The following is a 27580-nucleotide window of genomic DNA, read 5'->3' as shown; positions in this document are numbered from 1 at the left end:
TGATTCATCAGTTGATATTTTTTCAACCATTTAAAAATATAAAATCCATTATTGGACTTCCCCGATGGTCCAAGTGGTTAATACTCCACACTTCCACTGTGGGTGGAATGGGTTCTATCCCTGATCAGGGAACTAAGGCCTTGCCTGCCACATGGCGTGGCCAAAAATATTAAAATTAAAAATTAAAAAACCACTGTTAGTTCCAGGGCTGTTCAAAAACAGGCAGAAGCTGATTTGACCTGTGAGTCGTGATTTGGCAACCTTTTGATTATCTCCATTCTAATCTAAAATATACCCCATGTTGACATCACAGGTTAAAACCAAAGTCTTTTTTCCTTATCTGCATTTCTTCAGAATGTGCTGGGAAAATAACTTTTGCTTGAAAACACGCAGAAAGAGTACAGGAGGCACTGAGGAGACATCTCAACTCCTTCCAGTTTTTTTTTTTTTTCTTTTTTAAAAATATTCTGAAAACTGAAATTGAGACCAAAAGCAAAGGGTTCAGGGATCACTTTTCAAAGATAGGGTGACAATGATGAGAGGGGAAGAGGTGGGAGGTCTAACCTGAGGTCTCTCAGACACTGTGTGGGACTCGTCTTGAAGATGCTGCTCGAACCATGAGGATTAACTCTTTTTAGCCAGATGGAAGGCAATGGAGGTTCAAGCACACTTAAATTAGGTGTGAAGTGGAAATAAGGGAACTTCCAGAGCGGACGTCTCTGCCTAGGCCTGCATCTGCTCGTCCTAAAACTATCAGGGTGGCCTTTATGAGGCGTCATGAGATAATAGAACAGCCCAGAGAAAGTGTAGTTTCCATTAGCCATACGAACATGCCGAAATACCCATATTTTATTTTTATTATTTGTTTTTTTTGGCACACTGCAAGGCATGTGGGATCTTAGTTCCCCAACCAGGGATCAAAACTTCATCCCCTGCTATGGAAGCCTGGAGTCTTAAACACTGGGCTAGCTGCCAGAGAAGTTCCCCAAATATCCATACTTTAAACAAGTATTATAAAGAACATTCAGGAGACATAAAAGACGTAGGTTTGATCTCTGTTGGGAAGATCCTCTGGAGGAGGCATGGCAATCCACTCCAGTATTCTCGTCTGGGAAATCCCGGACAGAGTGGTCCATGGGGTCGCAAAGGATCGGAAATGACTGAAGTGACTTAGCACTCACAAAGAATGCTAACCCTGACTGCTTTGGAAGCTCCTGATTAGCTTGTCTATATCCAAATGACATTAGAAACGTGGTTTGAGTTTCCATTTTTCTTAATCCATTTAGATACATGTAACTGTCAGTTTTGTGTAGAAAAAGTCAATATGTTAGACCCACAAGTAGAATGAATAAGTTTCTGAAGGTAAGAAAATGAAGTGAGGGGCTTCCCTAGTGGTCCAGTGGCTAAGATCACACACTCCCAATGCAGGGAGCCCAGGTCAGGGAACTGGATCCCACAGGTCGCAACTATGACCAGGAGCAGCTAAATAAATAAACATTAAAAAAAAAAGTGAAGTGAATCCACCATCCTCCGGGCACACATACCTCCTAACTCAATCATTTTATAATTTTAAACCTATAATTAAAGTTGTCCTTTGTAATGTAGTAAATTAGAGAAAAAATGGTTCTGCCCTTTCCAAAAATAGCTACTATAAAGATAAGTTATTACAGAAATAATATTAGCATCTTATCCCAAAATCTCCCAAGCCTTATTCTACAAAGGTCATGGCCCAGTGGCCAAGCTTGTCACTGTCCTCACGCTTCTCACCACCCTCAGCTCTAGAGAAGGTAAGAAACACAAAAACAGTAACTGCAATGGCTTCTGGCCTCACGTTTTTTTTTCCTAGTTTAAAGAAAAAATGAGAAAGGAAAAAGGTCACAAATACGAGAATTGCTTTTCTTCACAACAGTTTTATAGTTTGGATACAGTTTGTCAGTACCCAACTTCTCCTCTCCTACTTGGACACACAAACCCACTCAATCGACAGAGTCTTCTTCGCCCCAAACCTCATATATTGTAACTTTATGCTGTGGATCTGCGTTCCCTAAGTTCTGAAGCCTGAAGTGACCGCTGGTTGTCATGCTGACTTTCAGATTCCGCACCCTGGACACAAATTCCACAAGGTCCATCTCGAGCTGGGTTAAGGTACTGAATGCATAGTTTTTGTTGGGTGAAGCGTTTTTCCTTCCTGGAGGGCGAAATGTACAGCCCCGAAGGGTGGGAGGAGTCTGCACCTGTCAAGAAAGATATTCAGGGTGAAGGATACCGTTGACATTGCTGGTTTGTGTTGACGGAGTTCTAAGAGAGTTGGGCTCACCTGCGAGAAGTTGGCTCTAGCATTGATCTAGTCACAGGACTGGCAAATGATGGCCAAATATGGCCTGCCAGCTGCTTTTGTTAATAAAGTTTTATTGGAACAGCCAGGCTCATTCATTTGCCGATAGTCTATGACTGCTTTCATGCTCAAAGGGCAGAGTTGAGTCCTTGCAACAGAGACTGAATGGGCTACAAAGCTGAAAATATCGACTATGTGGCCTTTTGCAGAAAGGTTTGCCAATCCCCTGCTCCCATCAGTTTGGACACAGTATCCTGGAGCATTGGGTCTGCTGAAGAGGGAACAAGCCACCATATTTCTCTTCCCATCCCCTTCTCAGAGCTCTTCAGCCACTTCATGGACAGGCTGTTACTTCTTTACACCTCTGACCCTTTACAACAGATCTTTTCCTTTACTTGGAATAATGATACCACTTCCATTCAGTTCAGCAACTGGTAATAATTCAGATGTCAGGGAAATGAGAAATCAGCGGCAGTGAATCTGGCTCTGTAAATAATTTTGACCTGAAACATGCCAAGTTCTTGAATCTATCCTCATTTGAAAAAAAAAAAAAAAAACTGATTTAACAGGATAAACTTTGAGCCAAGGTTTTAGTTGCCTAATAAACAAAAGGTGGCCTTCAACTATATGAGTCCCAAACTCTGTGAGTTCAGGCCTAGTTTTCTCTAAGGATAAGTGGGGAAATGAGTTAACCAGCACACTCAGGACTGGGCGTAGATACTCCATATTCAAACTCGTTATACCTAACAGTCTTGCCTGTAGTAACGAGAGCATCTGTTTCTCTTGAGTCTGAGTTTTCTGAGATGGAATCAACGTGGATTAACAAAAGGAGCCACCCTTACCTTATTCTTTTCACCATCTCCTCGAAACTTCAGTATCATGTACAGCACAACAATAAAAGTGAGCCAGAGCCACTTGCTCCCAAGCCAGCTTTGGGTATGCTCTGGTAGATTCTGCCGAATTCTAAAGTGCCCTCCGCAGGGCACCTTCCCCTGGGTTTCTTTGGGTTTCTCTCTCAGAGAAGAAAACATAAAGGCATAGCTGCAGGAGAGACACAGAGGCAAGAACAAGCACCATTTCAGAGACTGCATGGTGAGCAGAGATGGCACAGGACGTGGCTCACAGTGGGCTGGTGTGCCCTTGCACCTGGAGACAGGGGACCAGGCAGGGCTGGGTCGTTGGTGATGTCACAGAGGGCCCCCCAGCCAGAACCTGCTCTGGCCATTGTGATGACTTCAGGGCAGAGGATAAAGAGGCTTGAGGGGGTCGCCTGGGAGTAGGATTTAAAGGGAAATGGCATCATTTCCAGCAAGCAGTCGAAAAAGAGGTGGGGAGTGACAGAATGCCATCTCCCTGCCAGTGTATGCTTTCTGAGCCTGGTGCTCTACTGGGAGGGCGGGTCCATCTCCTATTTTTATTTTTGCATTTGTTGAATCCAGACACTGTGGTGAGCAGAGCAGACTCAAGGCATGTGCCCCCGTGGAGCAGAAAGCTGAATGGGAAAGATATTAAACCAGAGGCTGCAAACTAGGAGCTCCTGATGTGTTTTGTGTGGCCTACACTGTTCTGAAAAATTATTGTATTCAGTCTGACTCTTTGTGACCCCATGGACTGTAGCTTGCCAGGCTCTTCTGTCAATGGGATTCTCCAGGAAAGAATACTGCAGTGGGTTGCCATTTCCTCCTCCAGGGGATCTTCCCAACCCAGGGATCAAACCAAGTCTCCTGCATCTCTTGCTTTGGCTGGGGTATTTAAATGGGGGTGGGGGAGCTCCATTTACAAAGGTCAGATTTCTGATTTCCTTGAAAAGTATGGAAGATCTGATAACACAGGGCCCCTCTCTGCTGGAGCCAAGTAGGAAACCGCACCTCCGGTGTCTATGTTCTACTGTCCCCACCACTTCCTATCACCTCATATCCACACTCGCTGACATCATCTGAGTGTACAACGCCTGGCTTAATTAAGAGTATCGTTTACTTCATTAAAATTGTGATAAGGGAATTAGGAAAGACCTCTTTTGCTTTTACTATTTATAAATTGAAGACAAATCAACATTTGAGCATTAGTTTTACATGACCAGTTATCAAATGGTCACAGTATGAAGTATGCAGTTGTTCATTAGCAAACTGTTTTGAGTTTTAGACTAATAAGTACTAATAGCGGAGATGAAAACTGAAGAAAAATGCCAATTTGAAGTTTGTGAATAGGCAATGGCACCCCACTCCAGTACTCTTGCCTGGAAAATCCCATGGATGGAGGAGCCTGGTGGGCTGCAGTCCATGGGGTCGATAAAAGTCAGACACGACTGAGCGACTTCACTTTCACTTTTCACTTTCATGCATTGGAGAAGGAAATGGCAACCCACTCCAGTGTTCTTGCCTGGACAATCCCAGGGACGAGGGAGCCTGGTGGGCTGCCGTCTATTGGGTTGCTCAGAGTTGGACACGACTGAAGCGACTTAGCAGCAGCAGAAGCAACAACAGCCTTAAAAAAGCTCCATCCTTTTAGGTGATCTTTTTTTCCTGTAAGTTCTCTGGAAAAACAATGGAGATTGGACATCTCGATTTCAAATGTAAATGAAAACTAATTTTTATTTTAATATTTAACTGTTACTGAAAAAAGTGAAAACGTTAGTTTCTCAGTCATGTCTGACTCTTTGTGATCCCATGAGCTGTGGCCCATCAGGCTCCTCTGTCTATGGGATTCTCCAGGCAAGAATCCTGGAGTGGGTAGCCATTCCTTTCTCCAGGGGATCTTCCAGATCCAGGGACTGAACTGTTATTACTGTGAAAAAACAAACTGTGATGAGGGAACTTCCCTGGTGGTCCAGTGGTTAGGACTCCAATGCAGGGGACACAGGTTCGATCCCTGATTGGGGAATGAAGATGCCGCAGGCTGAACAGCATGGCCAAAAAACAAAAAAACTGTGGTAAGAAATGAGAGCTTTGAGAGTGCGAGGGGGTAGCTGGAGGTTAGTTCAGGCAGGCAGGTTTTCCTGAAGAAGACATCCAGGCAGAGTGTGAGGGATGATCAGTTGGCTGGATGAAGTGGGGGAGAGGCTGATATCCAGGCAGGTGTGGGGACGGTGAGGCGACAGGGGTGCCGCGGACAGAAGCCGCCGCCAGGAACACAACCAGGCCCACAGGCCACCGTGTTCAAAAACCACCAGCTTCTGAAAGTGACACAAAACAAAAAAAATCCCAATCAGCGGAACACAGGGCTTGCAGCTGTTCCGATGGGTCATGAGATTCACACATTTTCCTCAGAAAGAAGACTTCTACTGCTACAACCCAGGGTCCACGGTGTGTCTGCACTCAGCCTCTGACTGTGTTGAGCCCAGGGAAGTTCTGTGAGAGGATGTGAAATCAGAAGGGGAGACAGAGGAGAGTCGGACGTACCACACAGGCTGACGTGGGGATCACACTCCCCCTAGCTTCAGGGGCGGGGGGCTCCCGGGTAGAGAGCTTACAGGAGTGTGAGACCCCAGGCTTGATCAGAAATAGGAATGGTGATCGTAACTAGATGTCTGCATATAAATGTACATAAACGGTAATTTTCACGTTTCTTCTGGAAAAAGTCTACAACAAAAATTCACTGATCTTGATATAATCTGATGAAAATGCATCTATATTCACGTATCCTGGGGTCCAACTCCTGACTGCTAAGGCAGAGGACAGGGTGTCAGAGCAGCCTGGCTTCAGCTCTCCAGCCCCTTCCCCTTCCCAACCCCAGGCTGCTCCCTCCCGCTTCCAACTTCCTCTCCCAGCTCCTTTGTCTGCTCTAAAAAAAATTGTATTTTCCTGAAGTATAGTTGATTTACAGTGTTGTGTTTCCTCTGCCTGCTTCTTAATGGAACCCCATGCCCCAGATCCCCTATAAAGAACCATCTCAGTAATATGCCCCTGTCTCCAGAAGGCAGGGCTCACAATCTTGAGGCTCCTGCCTTTAGAACAGTTTCATTAATTAATGACTTTAACACACTTTATGCATGAGACATACCAATTTTATATCCAGTTTTCCTTTTCATAATCTGCTGAGAAAGAATGTGGCATTGATGTGACGTCACAGAATTACTGTCACTAACAATGCAATGGTTCCAAGTTTCTTACTCAAATATTAGTGGAAGAAGGAAAACACAGAGATGAGAGAAAAAGCAGACTTTAGACTTAATTTTTGTACCAAATCATCAGGTGCGCAACTAAATCGCCTTTCTCATCACAGCGATGGAGCAAGGAAACCCCCTAAGTCCCCTGCTCTGGTGCAAAACGCTCCCTCCCACAGCCCTGCAGGCAGAATGTACTTGAAACTCAACTCGTCCTTTCTCAAGTTCAGTCTCACTTGGCTTATTTAATTAATTAACCATTGGCAGCAAAACCATGAAAATGTTAGTCAAAATGAGCTGACCACACACCCAGGAGGAACCTGGAGTCTTTAATTATTTTGAGCATAAATATGCAGCCAACATGCTCTCAGGGCCGCGGGAAGGTCCAAGTGCAGAGAGGGTGGAGGTGAGTGGGACAGGGTGACGGGCGAGGCCAGCGGGGGTCACAGAGTCCCCACTGTGCCTTCCTACTCGAAGGCACCGTGCCTGGCTCCAGCTTTAAGGGGACGAGCAAGTGCACAGGCCCCAGCTGAGGCCGCACCGCTGGCCTCAGAAGCAGTAGGATGTGTGGGTGACCCAGTGGGCCGACTCCTCCTTGGAGCGCTTGGCGGAGCTGTGGGTGGTGAAGAGAGACTTGTAAGCTTCTGACTCTTCGCTGTCGGCGATGGACCTCTTAGCGGCTTTTCCAGAAGTGATCCCGTGTGCTGCTGGAAAAACGAGAAGCTTTCAACTCTGAGGCTGGGGCTGCAGACCATTCCAACCATCACATTCTTGAGAGGCCACCAAGCCCAGGAATTTCCCTCCTCCTTTCTGGGGAGGAATGCTGAAATACAGTATCTCAATCACCAAACCCAAAAAACAAACGAAGCTACTGTATGTAAATCTGTCATTTAAAATCACCTTAATCACTACTTGCACTGGCCCCAGCTTCAGGGATTGACGTACATGAGACCCTGAGGCCAGGGAGCTGGTATGTGGAGGGGTTTCTGGAACCCATGAACACTAGATGACTCACTCCTTACCTCATCCATCTGTCCTTCTCTTCTTTGTGAAATAAGTACTAGAGTCTCTAAATTCTGGACTAGCCACCAAACGGCTCCTGGTTGGGAGGCCAGAGGAGGGAGGCTGGCTCCAGTGCACAGAGAACCCAGCCTTGAAACGGGGAACGACCGAGTCAGGTCTTTGGTCTCTGCACCCCGTTCGCCTGGCCCTACGAGCAGGCTCCACAGGAAACTGGACAACGGCATGTGTGAGCACCCCCTTCGATCCTGACAGGCCTTCTGCTCCAAGGTGAATCAACCGTTTCTTAGTCACCCCCCAAGAGAGCTCAGGGAGCCCCAAGAGAGACACGGTCAGGATAAGCTAGAGTCTCCAGAGTCACCCCAGCAAACAGTGACACGACCACGCGGGTCTCCAGCTGTCTGAGTGGCCCACAGTCGTCCCAACTGGACCTACCTGCACTTTTGGGAGCCGAGTTGGTCTTCTTCTCTCGAGTGTCAAGGCTGGTTTCTTCGGGCTTCCCTGTTTTCACTTTTGATGGTCCTGGGGTTTCTGTGAAAAAACAAAGTAAAACAAAACCAAAGCAGGAACTTATTTAGCAAAACAGGCCTAGGGTTTTATTTTTGCTAAACAAGGACTTCTTTTTAGCATCTTACCTTCACTGACTTCTGATTTTGAGACAGACTCTGCCACCTTAGGTTTCTTTGTTTTCTGTGAAAAGAAAGGGAGAGAGGACACGTGCTCCAATTCACTGATTTTTAGCGTCTGTGTGGCCGCCACTGGCCTGGGGTCCAACTTGAGGCCGACACAGTCACCTAGGGCAGGGCTCCCTCTGAAGGCGACTCTGACCCTCAGCCCTGCACCTTGGTCCTGCCTAGGTGTTTCTGGCTGCACACTTATGCCTCACGCAGTACACATCTAGAGGGATCTGCTCAGCTGTACAGTTATATTCCAAAACCACATCCTCAGACAATTTCAATAAGGAGGACAAGTTTCAGTTAGAACAGTCCGTTTTAATAGTGACCACCACACACATAAGAGCAGTTAGCTGGATAATAACATAAAATCCAGACAGGATAACTATGGACTGAATCCTAACCTTTTCAGGAAGACCTCTTCAAAGTGGTCAAAATGTTCTGACATTTGTGTATTTAACTGTAAGGACTTGAGGCCTGTACTAAAGAACACTTTAGCCAATTCTCAACTGTGGATTACTTCTGTTAGAATTCTGTTGCTCATAATAGTTAAAGTTAAGCTGGTCAGCAAAAAGTTAAGAAATGAAACTTCTAAAAACCACACAGCTGGGCTTCCCTGCTGGCTCAGTAGTAAAGAACCCACCTAACAATGTGAGAGACACAAGTTCGATCCCTGAACTGAGAAGATCCCACAAGCCGAGGAGCAACTAAGCCCGTGTTGCTATTCAGCTACTGAAGCTCGCATACCCTAGAGGCCATGCTCTGCAACAAGAGAAGCCACCACAATGAGAAGCCCACGCATCACAACTAGAGAAAGCCCACGCAGCAATGAAGACCCAGTGCAGCCATAAACAAATAAACATTAAGAGAAAAAGAATATTACAAACCACACAGCTGATTCAATCATAGGATAAACAGGACTCTTCACTGAGGGAATTTACTCTAATCATGACATTTCCTTCAGTATGCAAAAGGTGGCGCTACAGATACACAGCCTAACCCTTTCAGGAGGCTCCCATACCTAGAAAACATCCCACCTCTAGAAAACATCAGAGACCCTGCTCAGGCAGTGGCCTCTTGGTCTTGTAATATATATATACGCCACGTGATTTGTAACATCTGTACAAAACACAATGTCCTGTTCATTTCACACAGGCAAGACATGCATTCAACTCTGAGGGTAACACATCGTGGTTCAAAAATAATACAGAAAAGTGACTTCTAAGCCCTCCACTCACAGATAAGGTTATGATGTTTGAAAAGCATGGGCAATGGGGCATTAGAAAGGAAATGCTATGTCCTATTCCTAGCTGTGGGTATATTTGGGAAATATTTTGGTTTCCCGGCAGCCGTCTCTAAGAGGCATTCCCAGAAGCTCCAGGGAGGACCCTGCGGAGACGGGCAGGTTAGCTCCGCTGGGCTTTCAACAACTTGGCGGAAGCCTGGGACACAGAAGACAACTGAGGTAAGAGGGCTACGACCACACCACCATCTCTACTAAAGCTTCCTTCAAAACACAATCTCCCCTTCCGTGCTTTTTAAAAACTGGACTTGATTGGTAGCAGCAATCAAGGACAAGCAGATCCTTTTTGGTAAATGTCCTCTGTCAAAAACATCTCAAACTTTTTCTTTTTTTGCTCATTTGATAATGAGATCACAGCTATTTAGAAAACCAACTTGAAATGAACACATTTATAGATTTAATTGCTCCTAAACCTAAAGTCACCCCTTTAAAACACAGAGTGGCTCTTTATCCTCATGAATGTTGTAATAACCCATACAAGACCACTTCGAGGAACACTTCGATTGGCATTTGATCACATAAGCTGGGCACAATTTCCTGTACTACAGAATAATTCACACAAATTATTTATTTTCTACCTAAGTGAGACAATAAGAGAAGAAAACCCAAATGGTTTAGCTCTTTCTGAGAATTCTGGACACGTAAGACCAATACCACATTCTCAAGCATCAGGCTTTTAAAGCCCCATGAACATGAATTACATATTATTTGAGAGTGATACAGTCCTGCACTTTCCTCTATTATGATTTTTAAAAAAGAATAACCTGAAAAATCTTTAATTATGACATCACTGGTAGATGTACTCCAACTGCATAAAAACAGGCAGGCTATTTTTTCTTCCCCACAATTTTATGTCCTCAATTTTCTAGTATTTTAGGCATTCTTTTGCCTTAGTTCTGAAGACATGAAGTTTCTCCCACATTTAAACTAAACCTAACTTTTTTTTTTAAGAATGTAAAAAGACCATAGCTATCACCTTAAGTACTCAAGAAATAACAAAATTCACTGCTGGATACAGAATCGATGGCATATTGAACACATTTCTTAGCTGATCAATTGTTTTGAGCCTGGGGCACAAAACAAAGCCTGCACCCCGACACCCCAACCCAGAGCATTGCCTGCAGTTGATGCTCACTGAGGTGCCACTCAAAACAGGTGGGCGGGAAGAGAGACCAAGCCATGGCTCCAGTGGTGGGAAGGCTATTCTCTGCTCTCCTGCCCGTGCTCTTCCCCTGCGGGTGGGCCAACCACTCCTCCCTCCACACTGAAGAGGAAGCTGAGTGCAGAGCAGACCATGGAGCCCGAGCTCCGAGGAATCTTCTAGAGCCCACGTTCTTCTAGGTCATAAAAGCCACCTCCATCACTGCAAACCCTGAGGGCGCTGCCAGCAGTGGGGTTGTGGGGTTGCAACAGGCTCCCGAGCAGGGGCCATGGCTGGGCAGGACCTACTTTTGCCCAGACTCAGAGGCTGAGGGCAAAGCCCAGGACGCGGTACCTTCCCTAGCTTGGCTCGCGGCCGCCTCTCCTCCATCCTGCTCTTCAGCACTTCCACGTCTTCCTTGGTGCCATTGAGCACGATGACGTCATCCTCCTGGAAGGCAGCCCCACACTGGAGAGGAGAGAGGAGAGAGGAGACAGGTCCCGTGAGCACGCGGACAGCAGCGACCCCAGGTCCTGGCTCTCAGCCCAGCCACTGGGCCTCCTGTTGTTTTCCCGCCTGCACCTTGGCTTGATCCGCTGTGGAGGTCCCGCCCTGCTTGGGGAAGTTTCCGGGCATGGTTAGTCCAACAGGCCTGCCTACAAGACTAGCCTTGGCTGGTGTCTGGGAACGTACATTTCTGGAGGGTTCTTCCCATTTCCAAACTGTGCTGGGCTTCTGCTTACAGTCCCCACCCCTGCCACTGGACCCAACCTCTGGGTGCACAGACCCGAGCACGGGGTGGGCATTTAGGAGATGCCTGTTAAGGACTCACCGGCAGTACTTACTGAGCACCTACTGCTGCCTCATCTCATGATGACAGACTTAATACGAGCCCATGAGGCTCACACACAGCTGAGCCAAGGCTAGAAGGGAAGAGACCAGGGGATCTCACATTCCAGAGGTCTGTGACCTTGACCTCAGAGCAGCACCTCCTGGAGGATCTCTGGGACCCACCTTCAGTTTCCTTTCAGGAGTTCTGGGGTGGGACCTGGGAATTCACATTTCTAATGTGTTCTCAGGTCCTGCAGGTGCTGCCTGTGGGGGAACCAGGCTTTGAGAACCACGGTTCTAGAGTTTAGATAGTTGGTGATTGGGGCAAATGGGCTGAATTCTAGCAGGACGGGGGAGGGATCATTCCAGAGACACAGCTGCATCTCAGCTCTGTCCTGGGCTGCAGTGGCCACTGTCATCCCCACAGGGACCTGCATTTTCAGCCGCTCCCTGGGGAGCCTGCCCTACTGAGGACAGGGTGTGGGCCAGGGGCATGGAGGACCTCTTCCTGTGGGCTCTCCAGAGTCCCTCTGCCTAGACCCTGGCCTCAGTTACCGCCTCTGTTAAAGGGAATAAACTGAACTCCCAGCAAGGGTAACACTGAAGGGACTGGAAGGCTGAGTTGGGCACCAAGCAGTTGACCATTCTCAGCTACTGTTGCAGTTGCGCATTTTCTTGGAGCAGAGCTTCTGGTATCAGCACAGGTGGAACTCTAAGACACAGCCCTCTGCACCATGCTCTAACCAGCTTCCCTAGGCAGAAGCACTGCCTACCCTGAGTTCCTTATCCATGGATTCAACCAACTTCTGACTAAAAATACTGGGAAAAAAATTTTTTTCATAAAGTTCCAGAAAGCAACACTTGAATACTATTTAAATAGTTACCACGCATCTGTGCAGGGCAGTAACTATTTACACAGACCCGCAACTATTAACATAACATTTACACCGTATTTACAAAGCATTTACATTCTATTAGTAGGAGTGTTAGTTGCTCAGTCGTGCCCTACTCTTTGCGACCCCATGGACTGCAGCCCACCAGGCTCCTCTATCCATGGGATTTTCCAGGCAAGGATACTGGAGTGGGTTGCCATTTCCTTCTCCAGGGGATATCTTACCCAGGAAGATCATTAGGTATTATTATTATTCTTAGGTATATTCTATTAGGTATTTTATTAAGTAACCTGAAGATGACTTGGAGTATATGGGAAGATGGATGTCGGTCACACGCAAATACTACACCATGCTATATAAGGGACTTCAGCCTCTTCGGATTCTGGTATTGGGGGCGGGGTGGGGGGGGAGTGTCCTGGACCAACCCCAAGCCCCCAGCCCAATAAGGAGGGCTGACAGTCACATGGCTGCATTCTCCCTACTGGGAGGTGCGCGCCTGCATCGGGGGAGAACGCAGAAGGAAGCCTCACAGGATTCCTCTAGACTGTCTGAGTCTCCATCCCTCACCATGAGGACTACACACCCCTGCTGGATCAGTGGACAAAGCTGGGCCATGAGGACAGCTGTAGGGCATGTCCGGTGGGTCCTACTAGCCCACTCTGCCCAGAACAGTAAGAGACCAACTGTGCCCAGAATCTCTTTGATAGAGAACATTCTCAACACAAGACTGTTGCAAGTTCTGTTCTCAAAAGCTGCCAAAGCTTTCCCAGCACCTCCCAACTCTCCTCAGCCACTGCCTTAGCTGGGTTATTTACTGTGGTTCTGGGTCCAAAAAGCACAGCTCCAGGTCAAAGTAAGCTCATGTTCGGGTAAGTTTTCTCAACTGAAAAGACATTCCTTTGACCCACCAAGCCCAAGGCTGGTGCCGTAGAGATAGTTCTGTGCCCCTGGAGAACAGTGAGGCTGGCAGGCCTGGGGAAGGGAAGAGCCCCTCTGCAGGGGGAGAGTCCCTGTAACCCAGAAGCCCCGGGTTGTGGGAGATTTGGGCAGAGCCTTCCCTGGAGGTGTCCTCCTTGGAGAGACAATGGGAGAGAATCTGCAGGAACAGAATCAGGTGGTAGATAAGGCCCAGTGGGGCTTGGGGCCAGGTTCTGGTGTCAGTAACCCTCCTGAGTGCACAACCGTGAGGCAGAGTTGTGGCGTCTGCTCACCCTGCTCCATCACAGCCGCGCTGTCCTCCTCTGGGGGCTTTCTGTGTGACCTTCCACCATGCCCTGCTGCCCTGGCCTGATCACGTCAGCGGCCTCAGCCTCCTCCCCTGCACATGACTGCTTAGTTGCCTGTCTATAATGGTGGGCTCTGCCCTGCCTGCTGCTGTGGTATGCTGCCCCCAAAGTTGTACTCTTACAGCTGATTTAGCTGCCAACACCACCAAGTCAGGAACTGCTCACGTTAAAACTCGTGGTATCTTGCTCTTGGTCTCCAAAATTTAAAAGACCCACTAATATCAAACCCACTCTTCCCTCAAGGCTTCAACTGCCTGGACTTGACCTGGCAGCCCTTGGAGAAGGCACCTGGCTCTCCCACCAGCCACAGGCCTGTGACCTGACCTCACCAGGCTTCTGCAGGACTCCAGGGCCCTGGGTGGAGCAAACCATCCCTGGAGGTGAGTGAAACCAGGGCAGGAATCAGGCTTCTGCCATGATGCCAGCCTCAGACTGGGGCTCTTCTATGTGGACTAAAGGGTAGGAATCACTTTAGAAAGGCGGGGGGTGGCGCTGCTGTAAAGACCCCAAAGGGACTGATCCTCTCTGCCTATAAAATTAACATGCACACAAAGCAGAAAACACCATATTTCCCTGTGAATGCATTTTTCTATGTGTGCCATTACCATGCACTTGAAATCGTATATTCATTTTCAGTTTTGCTTCATCACTTGGACCTTAGATGTCCAAAAAAATGCGGGGGGGGGGGGGGATAGCTAAATAAATCATAATACGTTCCTAAAAAGGAAGCGTATATATAGCTATTTTAGATTTTTTGACAGCATAGAAAATGCTTATTATATGTTAAAAGGAAAAGTAGGCTGGAAGTTATATATTCATATGATCTCTGGATGTTAATTTCTTTTTAAATATTGGGAAAAAAAGGCTAGTAGCAAAGTCCTGAAGGAGACAGAATTAAGAGTAATATGCCTCTCTATCTGTATTTTTACATATGAGACAAATGGAGTAGTGGTTTCTCAATTTTTGTTCTTACGAACAATAACTGTGATGAAGAACTGATTACATGCATCTCTGACCCAGAAATTTCACTTCTGAGACTTGGTTATTCTGTCATAGAACCCTGTCAGTTTCCTGCATTCATGGCTTATAATATTAATAAATGAATGCATGCCTGTATGTGTGTATGAACTTTTAAAACAGGGCTTCCCTCTGTCACACCATAAGCTCCAAATGAGACGGTTTTCTCTCTCTTGGTTGTAGCCAAGTCTTAAGCCCAGGGTCTTGCACACAGTGGACGCTCAGTAAGTAACTGCTGACTACATGAATGAGAACATAACCTAAAGAAATATTTCAAACCAGGATGAAAGGGAGTGAAATTTTAAAGCCAAATAGCTCGCCTAAAAGGCCGCATGAACCTTACACTCCCTAAAACATGTGAGAATGCCCATCACATCACATAAAGGCAGGGGCAAAAAAAAAAAAAACAAACTTACGGTAATCTAAAAAGGAGAAGATTGCTCCTCTTGGGCTTTAAGAAATACAAAAGTACCCCACTGTATTCATAGCACATATAAATTCTGTTATTTATGTTGATGCTGTTTTCTTAGGACTTTCATTTAAAAAATTTTAGCTGAATCAATGTGTAATGGCAACCCACTCCAGTACTCTTGCCTGGAGAATCCCATGGATAGAGGAGCCTGGTAGGCTATAGTCCATGGGGTCGCAAAGAGTTGGACACGACTGAGAGACTTCACTTTCACTTTCAATCTGTATAAGAAGCTGATACATTAAACCTATCTTTCATCCACTTATTACAACAGTTCCTCCAACATGTTTGATTTTTATTCTGTATTTTCCTCAGAGCTGTGGGGGTGTAAAGTGCATGCAAGCAACTCTCATCATTTTCTCAGCTGTTTTCTTCCACTGTTTTTCCCCCCAGGTTAAGGATGTGAGATCCAGGTGAAATCCAGCACCAAACCTCTTCCCCCAGGGATGGACCTGCTAGGCCAGTTCAGCAGCACCCACGGGACATTTAAGACAAGCCCTCAGGGTCCTGGGGGGCAGCACTGCAGCAACATTTGACGAGCTGGCAGGGTGGCCTTTCCTTTCTTGGTAAAATTAGTCTATCGACTCAGGGAATCTGAATACCTCCATACAAACCTACACAGGGTCTCCCCACTGAAAGGCTGCATAGGTCTGTTTTTATATAAAAAGCATGCATGTTACATGCACAGCAATGCTGCAGCCCCTTAAGATCAGACAGACCAGGTTCTCTATGCCCCATTAAGAAAACTTAAGCAACATCTGTTCTGCAAAAGAGCAACAGGTATCTCGAGTGACCGCAGGTGAAGAAAAGCTGGACTCATCTGACTTAACAAAGAGCTCAGGTGTCTGGACACCCACGAGGGTGAGAGTCTCTGTGGGCTCTGAGTCACGTCTCTTGGCTTCACTATCCCCGGCAGACACACGTGGGGTAAACCTCAAGAGCGGACCAGCAAGTGGAGGACCTTTTAAGCCAGAAAAGCGAAGATTGTTAAGAGGAGAAGTACCCATCAGAGAAGAGTAACAAAAGGGGGGAGCCACTACTCGTGGACAGAGACTCCACCTCCGCCTGGTGCACAGGCTAGCCGGTGGCCGCTGGAAGATGGGGCAGGGCCAGGACTCTGCCTGTGTCTCTGAAGTCAGGCCTCTGGAGAGCCATGCTGAGGCACTCGACTGCTCCAATGCTACGTAGGAAGCAAGTGAGATTTTTAAGCGATTTTTATTTACTCTCTGAATGAAAAAGGCTCAATAATCAATTCTGGCCTCCTTCTTTTAAAAACATTTAAGAAATCTGACCCAGGACTGCCAGGATTTCACCCAGCTTTTAGAATCCGAGAAGCACCCCGTGCTGCCCTTCTCCTGGGCCAGGTGTTTGTTTTGTAAAGGGAGCCAGCCCTGAAGAAACACTCAGGTTCTGTTTTTCAACCCATGGGTCAGAATTGACAAGAATAAAATCCTCCAGGGATGAAAGGGTAACAAAACCTGCCAAGCGACTCTGGTTCATGTGACTTCAGCAGGAGCCGCAGCAAGAGAAGCAACTGAAGGAGAAGAAAAGCCAGGCAGGGTGCAGACACGCCCGGACCTCCAACCCATGAGAGGAGCATCTCTCGGTAAGTGCTTCGTGAATGCCACAGGCTGAGCAGGTATTGTTACTACTAATAAAATGAAATTTAAGTTTTTCTGTGTCTCCTCCATGCCTTTAAACTAGAACTATTGGAATATCAGTAATATTTTAAAATTCAGAAGTACTGCGCATCTTTTCCTCTCAAAAAACAGCCCTCATTTTTTCATTTAAGCCAAGAAAATTTAAAGTGGAATGTTTTTAAGAATGAGACCAATTTTATTTTCAAATTTTAAATGCTGCCATTTATTGATTCCTCATGTGGGAAATAACTAAGTCAGCCTCAAGGCCGTGTCCACACTCTCAGTTCTCAATCTGCACCAATAAGAAGAACGTTTTATTTGCTGTGGTTGTTCTGAGTGGATATCCTGAAATGCAGTTTCCCTCTTCATATCAAAGTGGCTGAAGAAACAAATACTCATTTTAGGAATTAGCATGTTGTGATTAAGACATCTATTTTACTAGATAGCTAAATGGTCTGAGTTCAAAATTAGTCTAATATGTTAAAGCTCAAATAGTTCAAGAAAAAAACTGTTAACTTGTAGGATGCTCTGGACATCATTCTGAGCCTAGAGATGACAGAAAAACACACAAAATTTTCATCGCTGCAGCTACAGTGACTTTTTTAGGACAAACACACAGTAAATGGAGAGAGAGCCGACATTCATGGTCTGAAGGTCTCACTACTCCAGGAGACTGGTGGGAATTAAGCACCCCCAACCGACTTAAGCATCGAGCACCCTCCCAGGCCAGGCTCAGGAGGAAACACTCATCCATCCACTCCCACACCCCTGGGTCCCTGGGCCTTAAGAGACAGGTTCTATCATATACCCCCACCTGCAGTCCAGAAGATAAAGACTACACTGTTTAATCCCTGTTAAATTGACATTAACCAGCTAACATGAATGCTCTAAAACAGAAGTATACTAGGGTATATGGCAAAATACCACAAGTTCATCTTTAAAGATGCCCATGATCTATTTACTAACAGGAATAACCTTTAAATAAGTGTAAGTTTCAGCAAAATAATTAATTTATACAGGATGTTGCCAACCTGCCCTTTAAAGTCCATACAACAACTTAAATCTCATCATAATAAAATTCAAAACGACTGCCCCGAAGTGTTTCAGTGGCAATACCTGGTACCAAACCCACATTACTGGCTTTGTTTTGGGCTGTTTAAGGCTTGTTAGTGGGGTGGGAGAGAGGACTACAGAAGGACAGAGAAGAAAGGAAAAAAGAAGGAAAATATACTCACTGGCTCTCAGTTAGGATAGTAAGGAATTGTGAAATAACTTCTTGGAAATATTTTATGCTTGGACAAAAAACATAAAAGGTTAAATTATTCCATTCTGAGAACTAGATTAGAAATCATGTGTGATTGCTAATACCACAAAAAGGAAAAAATCTTAACACCATCCTTAACCATAGCCTTGGTAATTACTTCTATTGAAGGATATTCTACAAAATCTCTTAGATGTCATATGTCTTCAGTCAACTGACTGTAAAATCTTTAAAACATTATTCATTGTCTGGAACCTATTGAATTCTACTGTACACTATACATATTTTATTATTATTATTTTTTGACCGTTCCCCTACCAGGGACAGAACCCATGCCCCACTGACCCCCTGCCCTTCAGTGGAAGCACAGAGTCTAAACCACTGGACCACGAGGAAAGTTCCATTATATATATTTTAATGATGTTTTTGCCATGCTCACTTGCTAAGTCGTGTCTGACTCTGCGACCACATGGACTGTAGCCCGCCAGGCCCCTCTGTCCATGGGGTTTTCCAGGCAAAAATACTGGAGCAGGTTACCATTTCCCACTCCAGGGGATATTCCCAATCCAGGGATGGAACTCGAGTCTCCTGTGGCTCCTGCATTGGCAGGTGATTCTTTACCACTGCACCACCTGTGAAGCCTTATTTTAATGAGGCTACTCATTAAAAAAAAAAAAAAAAAAGGTCTGAACAAAGAACTATATCTGCTCCTGATCCATGAAACACAATGATAACTGCCGCTCTTTCTAAAGCCTTTAAAATACACAGTTTAAATAAAACTTTTTGCGGAAGAAAAAAAAGGCTCAAAAATAAAAGACTGTACTTTTTTTTAATGGGATCCCCTCACTTGAAAAATATTGCTTATATTTCTTGGAAATTAGTGATTAAAAGTCACATGTTTAACAATTATAGTTTCATGATGACAACAAAAGTTGATTTCACATTACAGAAACAAAACAACAAAAAATCACCAAGAAGAGAGGCTGGAAATGCCTGCAAAGCTGAAAATGGTGTTCATTTACTACTTCAAAAGAAAAAATTGCCAGGCCCTAAACAGTTGATCCCTGTAGGAATTTTCACGTTATCCACCTCGTGGAGGTTAAACCAACAGCAACAACTATTTACATTCAACAGCAGTAGGGTCTCCAAAGGCTTCATTTCAAGGCTGTCCTTGAAAGGCTCGTGTTGAAACAATGAAAATAAAGTTGGTGGCCCTTCCCACAACGTGACATTCTAGCACTCCCCAGCTTCTAAATTTCAAAGTGAACCTGAGCTAAAAGGAAGACTGGGCAACTGTGAACCACACACCACAGAACAAGAGGTGGAAAGGCGGCCGATTAACCCTGACCACGCTCCACTGACCGTCTCTTTATAAGGGAGGGAAGGGACTTAGCCCATGTATTGCCCTGAAGGACAACAGGTTACACATGGGACTCATCTTCATTTAATTATCACAAACCACTGAAAATACCCAATCCTCTGGGCGCTGCATGAGGTGGAGTCTGTCAGTGAAGTGGGGCTAACACTTCTGTGATGAGGCCAGCTGGTTTTACTTTGACCATAAGCTTAAAAACATCAACCAAGACAACAAACTGAAAAATACTCCAAACCCCCTTCCCATGCTAAAACTAAATGCAGGATAAAATGTAATAAACTATGGTACATGGTTTACATTTAACCAAAATTCTTAACAGAGAAGCATTTCTTTTCATTTCAGGAAGGTATTTCCTTCCAACTGGATTTCTGTTTACATGATAAAGGTTGTGTCTATTTTAGAGACCAGATATGAAATGTGTTAATGACGACTCTGTACTTCATAAAAAAATGTCTTTAAAATTATGCCATAATGTTTTCTGTTTGGGACCATCAACAAACATTTACTGAACTAGAGTAAAATGTAACCTGGCATATATGGGCAGCAGCTGCTTTTTATTTTTGAAGCATGATGTGTAAAAAGAAAACTGTATACATTTTAAAAATCCACAACCCTAAACCAGCATTTATAGTTTTTCCTGGCTCACAGTTTTAAAAGCACAGAGATAACTCAAAAATGTTGCCTCATCCATACTTTCAAATGGCATTTGCAATAATGATGTGGAAAGGTAAGGGGCTAATGTGAAATTTGAGATTAACACTGGTCAAAAGTAATAGGGTCTTTAAAAACAGGAAGGAGGAATAGGCAATGATGACTTTTTTTTTTTACAGAAACTTAGAAATAAGACTCATAAATAAGGAAAAAAATTACTAACAATAAAGACATTTTACCTGATCAATTTTCTTCCCTAAATTCCCAAGGATGGTATTTGCATGCTAATAATAATTAATTAAAACACCTATTCATGCATCTCTATAGAGTTCAAGAGAGGCAACTAAATTATTATCAAATAATCTTATTAAAAATAACTTGTTTTTAATCACTGAAGCCTTCTCTAAAAAAAATTAAAATACATAAATTCATTTCAGTAAGTCGAATTATGTGATCACAAAATTTCTCTTGATTTGTTGTTCCTTTTATTGAAAAGATATATCCTCATAACATGATACAGAATTACAGCCTAAGAAATTCTGGATAATGCAAACCAGGACAGGATCTACGTCCAAAATAAATCTTTGAGATTTTTTTTTTCTGCCAAGATAAAGGCAATAACACATGAAAATATATTCAACACCATCAATCATTGGGGAAATGCACAGTAAAACCACAGTGAATTACCATTACCAATTAAACAAATTTTAAATTGACTACACCCTGTGTTGGTGAGGATGTGGAGTAAACGGAACGCTCATACTTTGCTGGTGGGGATAGAAAATGGCACACTCACTCTGGAAAACAACCTGGCAGTTTCTTAAGAAGTTAAACACCCATATGTGAGCCAGCTAGTTCACTCTTAGGTACTTACCTCAGGGATACAAAAACACAGGTCTACACAAAGACTTATGCATAAATGCTTACAGCGCCTTGTAGTATCCTAAAATGGAAACAACTTCAGTCCTTCAACAGATGAGCAAACAGATTGTGCCACATCCATTTGATGGAATACTGCTCAGCAGTAAAAAGGGAAAATGGTGATAAGTGCAATGATGTGGGTCAAACCTTAAAAGCATTATCCTAAGTGAAAAAAAAAATCCAGGCAAAAAAATACACACGTATAACTCCATTTATATAAAACTGCAGAATATGCCAAAACATCTACAGTGACCAAAGCACATTAAGAGATTATCTAGAGACAAGGATGGAAGGAGGATAGAGTACAAAGGGGCCCAAGAAAACTCTTATGGGGTAAAAGAAATGCTTAACGTGACTGTGGTGTGGGTTTCACAAGCACTTTCACAACACCCTGAATTCTGTCTGTTGTTCCTTTAGGAAGCTGAGAGGAGAACATTTCAAACCATGGTAATAAGAAGGCAACTGGAGCTCAAAGCATGAGCCAGCTGCGAGCCACAAAGCCTGCTCTTTTCGTGTGCACAGCCGTTTGCATCTTCATTTTTATTTATTTAAGGAATCTAACTCCTGAGGAAGCAGAGGAGGAACCCACCCACCCAGCAGTGGTGGAATGCGGCTTCTATCCAGATGAACTGTGCTCGGCTTTGTTTGAAGGGAAAGAGGCGGCTCCCCAGATTGCAAAGTTCTGTAGAAACCCTCATGGATCTGAAATACTTGCTCATTTACACAGACCAGGAAATTGCTCCAGGATTTCCCAGGAGTTGCATTTCATAACCAGACCCCTGTCTGCAGAGGAAGCCAGCTTCTCTTTGGCATATATTGTAACTATTCATAAGGAGCTGGCTATGTTTGTGCAGCTACTCAGGGCTGTTTATGTGCCTCAGAATGTTTACTGTATTCATGTGGATGAAAAGGCCCCAAAGAAGTATAAGACTGCAGTGCAATCCCTGGTTAACTGTTTTGAGAACATTTTCATTTCATCAAAGAGAGAGAAAATGGCTTACACTGGCTTTAGAAGACTACAGGCAGATATTAACTGTATGAGAGATCTAGTGCATTCCAAATTTCAATGGAACTATGTCATTAATCTCTGTGGACAGGACTTTCCAATCAAAACCAACAAAGAAATCATACACTACATCAGAAGCAAATGGAAAGATAAAAATATCACTCCCGGAGTAATCCAGTCACCAAGCATTAAATCTAAGACAAGTCAGAGCCATCTTGAATTCAGCCCTGAAGGAGACATCTACGTGTCTCCAAATGCAGGATTCAAGGTTGAGCCACCCCATAACTTGACCATTTATTTTGGAAGTGCTTACTATGTACTAACGAGGAAGTTTGTGGAGTTTGTGCTGACTGACATCCGCGCAAAAGACATGCTCCAGTGGTCCCAAGACATCCATGGCCCAGAGCGACACTACTGGGTGACTCTGAACCGACTGAAAGGTAAAAACAATCCAGCAGAGGGGTGTCTGTGCAGGCCAGCTGCAACAGCAGACGTGTACCCTTGAAGATTCTATTTCAGCTCTTTGACTTGGCAAACAGCTCTACATATTCTGTAGGACCTCCCACTTGGGTGGTTGTTGGCGGGGGTTGGGGTGCAGGGTGTCTCTGCTTTTAGGGGTCTGGGCTTTGCCAGGCTCACTGCTTTGTTCCCTCTCCAGAAGGAAGTGCCAGCATTCTGCATCTCCCCAAATAGAGCCCTTTGAAAATTCTGAGCACAGATCACTGGAAAGGTCTTCCTTTCTTCATTTACTTATTAGATACTGCTGAATACCTACGCGTACTATATATCATGCTGCTGCTGCTAAGTCGCTTCAGTCGTGTCCGACTCTGCACGACCTCAGAGACGGCAGCCCACCAGGCTCCCCCGTCCCTGGGATTCTCCAGGCAAGAACACTGGAGGGGATTGCCATTTCCTTCTCCAATGTATGAAAGTGAAAAGGGAAAGGGAAGTCGCTCAGTCGTGTCCGACTCTTCGAGACCCCATGGACTGCAGCCTACCAGGCTCCTCCATCCATGGGATTTTCCAGGCAAGAGTACTGGAGTGGGGTGCCATCACCTTCTCCATATATCATGCTAGGGGCTCTTTAAGAATGGAAAATATTAAAACTAGCCATTGTGTGTGGGTAGGTAGGTTTTCTGAGAGGCAGAGGGAAATATGATGCTTTCCTTTAAATGGGGCTTATTTGCTCTTTACATAAAGTTGACTGGCTCCAACTGGGGACGGGCCTTCAAGCTTGAATAGCTAAGTGAATAGGTCCAGGAAGACAGTGCAAACAATGAGTCCAGAAAAAATGAATTAGGACCTTTTTAACCACTGAAAATCCTTTCAGATTACCCCAGAGAGCTGTCCTTTGTGCAGACAAGGGCACACATCCTGAGTGAGGTGGGGCTTGCTTTCCACCTGCTCCCTGTGTACCTGCCTGTCTTCTCCCTTAGACGCTCCGGGCTCCACCCCAAATGCTGGCTGGGAAGGAAACATTCGAGCTGTTAAATGGAGAAATAAGGAGGGAACAGTTCACGAAGGCTGTAAAGGTAAAAACAAAACCCAAGGGAGCTCCCTGGTGGCCTAATGGGTTAGGACTCCAGGCTTTCAACTGCTGGGGCCTGGGTTCCATCCTGGTCTGGAAACAGATCCTGCAAGCCAACCAGCTCAGGAAAACAAAAAATAAAAACAAAATAAAACACACGCCATAGGATGCCTTCAAATTTTACAAAAACTGTACAACTGCTGCCTCAGTAACAATAGGAAAAGGCTAACGGTCATGTATGAGATGATCCAATTAGCATGGTGTCAATTTTTTTAAAAACTTCTAACTACTCTCCAGACAGAAAAGTACACAAATTCTAAGAATCTGAGTCAATAAATTTTCACAAAGAGAACACCCAACAGGACTGCAACTTCCAAAATTTTCAGATAAAAATACATCAGCCATCTGGCTTTACCCCACTTGCTCCTAGAATTCAAACCCAAACATTTATTTAAAATGAGCTCCCTGCCTCCCTGGGTCTATTAGAACAAAACGACTGAATAACACAAGTCTGTGCTCGTTGGTGGGATCAGCCAGCGATACCCCACATTTCCAACACAGTTCCTGCTGAAAAAAGGTCTCTTTCCTTTGCCCTCAGGAGGCTCTCCGGAACTGTGAATTCTTTTGCCCCTTTGACTGGTGTCCCAGAGGTTTTAGTTACTGGGACAAAACACAGAAGCCAGATAGTGGGTGGAGGAGAGAGCAGTGTCTCTGTTCTGTGAACAGTCTGGAAGAGAATTAGCAGGCTGCAGGGAGGTTCTCAGGCTCATCAGTTTGGGGGAGATCACCTCCGGGTTGAAGAGCCAGAACCTGGCTCCTAGGGAGCGATTCAAGCCTACTCTCCTGGGCTGGCTCTCCCTGCCCACCCAGACCTGCGATGTGAAGATGGCAGAGAGGGGCAGACAGTCTCAGGGAGGAAATGATGGATGACGATTCACAACGTGACACAGACGGGGTCCAGTAGAAAGATGGCAAGTTCTCTGGTGCACACACGGAAGGGAAAACAGAGCATGCATGACCTCTGTGGGCCCGCAGCTCCTGGTGGACAGAGAACTCGCGGAGACTGCAGCAAATCCCTGCGTGAGTCAGTTCTTCACATCAAGGGGCCAGAGAGTTGCAGCTCATGACGAGCTAAAATTCTAAAGAATTCACCTACAGTAGCCATTAAAGAATTCACACATCACTAACCAAACGAATAGAAGCTTCCCTTCCATCACAAGTTCAAAGTTGAAAATAAAAGCCCCTTTCAAAGCACTTGTGGAAATCATGTTTAATCTGAACTTGCAAGAAGCAGAGAGGCCTGAGAGATGACCCTAGAAGTGGCACCTGTCCACGTAGATGTACACTGACAACAAAACAAAGGCGGCTCAGCTTCTGTGTTCTGTTTGCAGGCCATTACGCCCAGGACACCTGTGTGTACGGACCAGGAGACTTGCCATGGATCATTCAATCACCTTCTCTCTTTGCCAACCAATTTGACTCGACCGAGCCTCTTGTGGTCTCCTGCCTGGAGCGGTGGCACAGGCTCAGAGTTCTCGGGCAGGCAGAGGGCCCTGTGGAGGCACACTGGCATTTCCAACGGGAGAGCCATTTTAATACGGAATTGAACCGCTGAGTCGAAAGTTATAGAGACTGCTTGCTTTCTTATTGGTATCATTCTGTTTTCTTGACTTGAAATCAGAGAACATTCAACCAAAAAAGAATGGAAAAATAATTCCTTGACAGAAATTAGTCATAAAATGAATTTAGAAACTTGCTACTGACAAAGACTCTGCTGTTGGTGATAAGCCACTTTCACAGTTTAGAGAAAGAAATCACAAGAGAAAAAATAATTCAAAGTTCCACTGGTGACTAGATAAGTGACATGGAGGCCTGACTGCCTCACTAAACAGTTAATGGAAATCAAGATTCTCCAAACACTTAGATCCAGGCTCAAGTTAGAGTAAGAATGTATCTTGTCTTAAAGATACTATTGTGTATGAGATTCTAATAAAGAACAAACTCCCACTGAAAATGAAAATAGGCTTCTAGCAGTCCTCCAGTTTGGCTAGGAACAATGTAACTCTGTTCTAGAAATCCTAGAAAAACAAGGAAGAGTCTAATTCCTTTGGGTAAAAGGAAATTATGGAGTTGAAACATAACTTCTTACAAAGGCTGCCCCCAAGTTTCTGCGGGCTTGCAGCTGCGATGATGGGATGGTCTGTGTCTAAGCTGCCTATACCAGTCACAACCACAGGGAGCGCTGGGCATCTGAAATGTGGTTGCAGTGACTGATCAAGTGAACATTAACTTTAAAAACTTTAATTAAAATGTAAAAAGTCACACGTAGCTGGTGGTTACAGAACAGCACAGGTCAAAGGTGTGGATGGTCTTACTTCTCTCTACTCAAAGATCCAGGTCTTTCAAAAATCCACAAATCTTTGTTGTTTTGTCGAGGACTTTTTATATACTCTTTCGAAAAGAGCCCACGGCATCATACAGGGCTGCTGCTGCTGCTAAGTCGCCTCAGTCCTGTCCGACTCTGTGCGACCCCATAGACGGCAGCCCACCAGGCTCCTCCGTCCCTGGGATTCTCTAGGCAAGAATACTGGAGTGGGTTAGAAACATACAACTATTAAACAGCACAACTTAAAACAACTAAAATAAGGGAAAAGTAGGAACCACAGGACAGGATACTAAAGAAATAAACATATAATTCAAGGACAAAGCATACCCTTTAGTGAACCGACACTTCTCAAATGCAGAAACTAAATGAGATTCCACTTAAGTCAATGCAAACAGCCCTTGAAAAGCGTGGAACTACACAGAAGGAAAAGAGGCTCTGAAAGCAGAGTCTGCAAATCAAACTTGAGCTAACCATAGCACATTGAATTTCCATTGAAACAAATATTTCTTCACCAAAGATACGTGATTCCAGGGAAAGCGCACAACAGAAGGTTAAGACCATCAGAAAATGTGAGCGCCCCAGCCAGCCTGCTTACAGGCAGACACGGAGTTGATGGTCATGGTCTGAGTGGTTGTTCAGAAAGCTCAGGTTCACCACAATCTTGTCCCCTACATTTTATAACAACTCTTTGCAAGTAAGTGCAAACCCCAGTACACTTTTTAAATTAAATAAAATAAAAAATAAAAGAAGCTAACATTGTTTCAAGTTACTTAAAAGATAAGCTTCCCTTCATTTCAATGTCAATTCATAGAACACAAATTCACACAACTGCCCTCAAAAACCTCAAATCCTGCAACAAAGCATTTCTGTAACAGCGAGATAAAAAATAAGAATAATAAGATAAAGACAGGGACTTCCCCCGTGATCCAGCGGCTAAGACTCTGCCCTCCCAATGCAGGGGGCCTGGGTTCTATCCCTGGTGAGGGAACTGGATCCTGCATGCTGCATTAAGACCTGGTGCAGCCACATAAATAAATAAAAAACAACTTAAAGGTACAGAGGAATGAAGGGGGCTTCCCTGGTGGCTCAGTTGGTAAAGAATCCTCCTGCAGTGCAGGAGACCTGGGTTCCATTCATGAGTTGGGAAGATACCCTAGAGAAGGAAACAGCAACCCACTCCAGTATTCTTGCCTGGGAAATCCCATGGACAGAAGATCTTGGAGGGCTACAGTCCTTGAGGTTGCAAGAGTTGGACACGACTAAGCAACTAAACCACCACCACAGTGGAATGAAGCAGTGTGAGATTTGGGGAAGCACAAGCTGGGTGTTAGTGGGGCATCAGGGCACCTCCCAGGAGGCCAAGACAAAGCCACAGCCTCCATGGATATGAGAACCAGTGGGAAGCTGCCGCACTCTCTACCCTGAGCCAGCCTCTAACTGTGTTTATTCGTCATATAAAAAAAACAAAATCAAATCACATGTAAAACAAAGTCTGAACAACGTTTCTAAGGATTGTATCTTAAAAGTGAGACAAATAGGGGTCTTGAGATAATTTCTCTAAGTTTCCGGGAACAGAACCTGCTTGTGAATATGTAGAGTCTACTGTTCAATTTTCCTATTGTGTTTTCCTTACATGTAAAAATTTAAAGCTGCCAGTGCTGTATGCTATATGATTTCCTAAGGCTTACTATTCACCGAGACCATGAAGATGGCAGAAAGGAACAACTGGAGGAGGCTGGGC

At 44.9% G+C, this 27580-nt stretch overlaps 3 protein-coding genes across 4 annotated transcripts in view; 1 reads left to right on the top strand and 2 right to left on the bottom strand.

Moving 5' to 3' along the window:
* Positions 1 to 1894: 1894 nt before the first annotated feature.
* On the bottom strand, positions 1895 to 3967 carry LOC113902799 (protein FAM209A-like). Its single transcript, XM_027558175.1, has 2 exons — positions 3178 to 3967; positions 1895 to 2234 (listed from the first exon to the last, which is right to left on the bottom strand). The coding sequence occupies exons 1-2, from the start codon at positions 3424 to 3426 to the stop codon at positions 1977 to 1979; spliced, it is 507 nt and encodes a 168-aa protein (XP_027413976.1). The 5' UTR covers positions 3427 to 3967; the 3' UTR covers positions 1895 to 1976.
* A 2763-nt stretch (positions 3968 to 6730) lies between these two features.
* RTF2 (replication termination factor 2) overlaps positions 6731 to 27580 on the bottom strand; it is a 43322-nt gene continuing 22472 nt past the window's right edge. The window contains exons 6-9 of one of the 2 annotated variants that reach the window (XM_027558975.1): positions 10930 to 11043; positions 8093 to 8147; positions 7893 to 7988; positions 6731 to 7144 (exon numbers count right to left, since the gene is read on the bottom strand). In XM_027558975.1, the coding sequence (XP_027414776.1) occupies positions 6987 to 7144; positions 7893 to 7988; positions 8093 to 8147; positions 10930 to 11043 (423 nt within the window). In that variant the 3' untranslated portion in view covers positions 6731 to 6986. The remainder of the gene's footprint in view (positions 7145 to 7892; positions 7989 to 8092; positions 8148 to 10929; positions 11044 to 27580) is intronic. The other variant, XM_027558976.1, reaches the window with a different exon arrangement.
* GCNT7 (glucosaminyl (N-acetyl) transferase family member 7) lies at positions 18644 to 26345 on the top strand. The gene is made up of 3 exons (XM_027558977.1): positions 18644 to 22365; positions 23362 to 23457; positions 24845 to 26345. The coding sequence occupies exons 1-3, from the start codon at positions 21396 to 21398 to the stop codon at positions 25066 to 25068; spliced, it is 1290 nt and encodes a 429-aa protein (XP_027414778.1). The 5' UTR covers positions 18644 to 21395; the 3' UTR covers positions 25069 to 26345.

This window comes from Bos indicus x Bos taurus, chromosome 13, assembly GCF_003369695.1.
Source record: "Bos indicus x Bos taurus breed Angus x Brahman F1 hybrid chromosome 13, Bos_hybrid_MaternalHap_v2.0, whole genome shotgun sequence".
Taxonomy (NCBI): domain Eukaryota; kingdom Metazoa; phylum Chordata; class Mammalia; order Artiodactyla; family Bovidae; genus Bos; species Bos indicus x Bos taurus.
The sequence above is the reverse complement of the archived record's forward strand: the minus strand, read 5'-3'. Positions and strand labels throughout refer to the sequence as shown.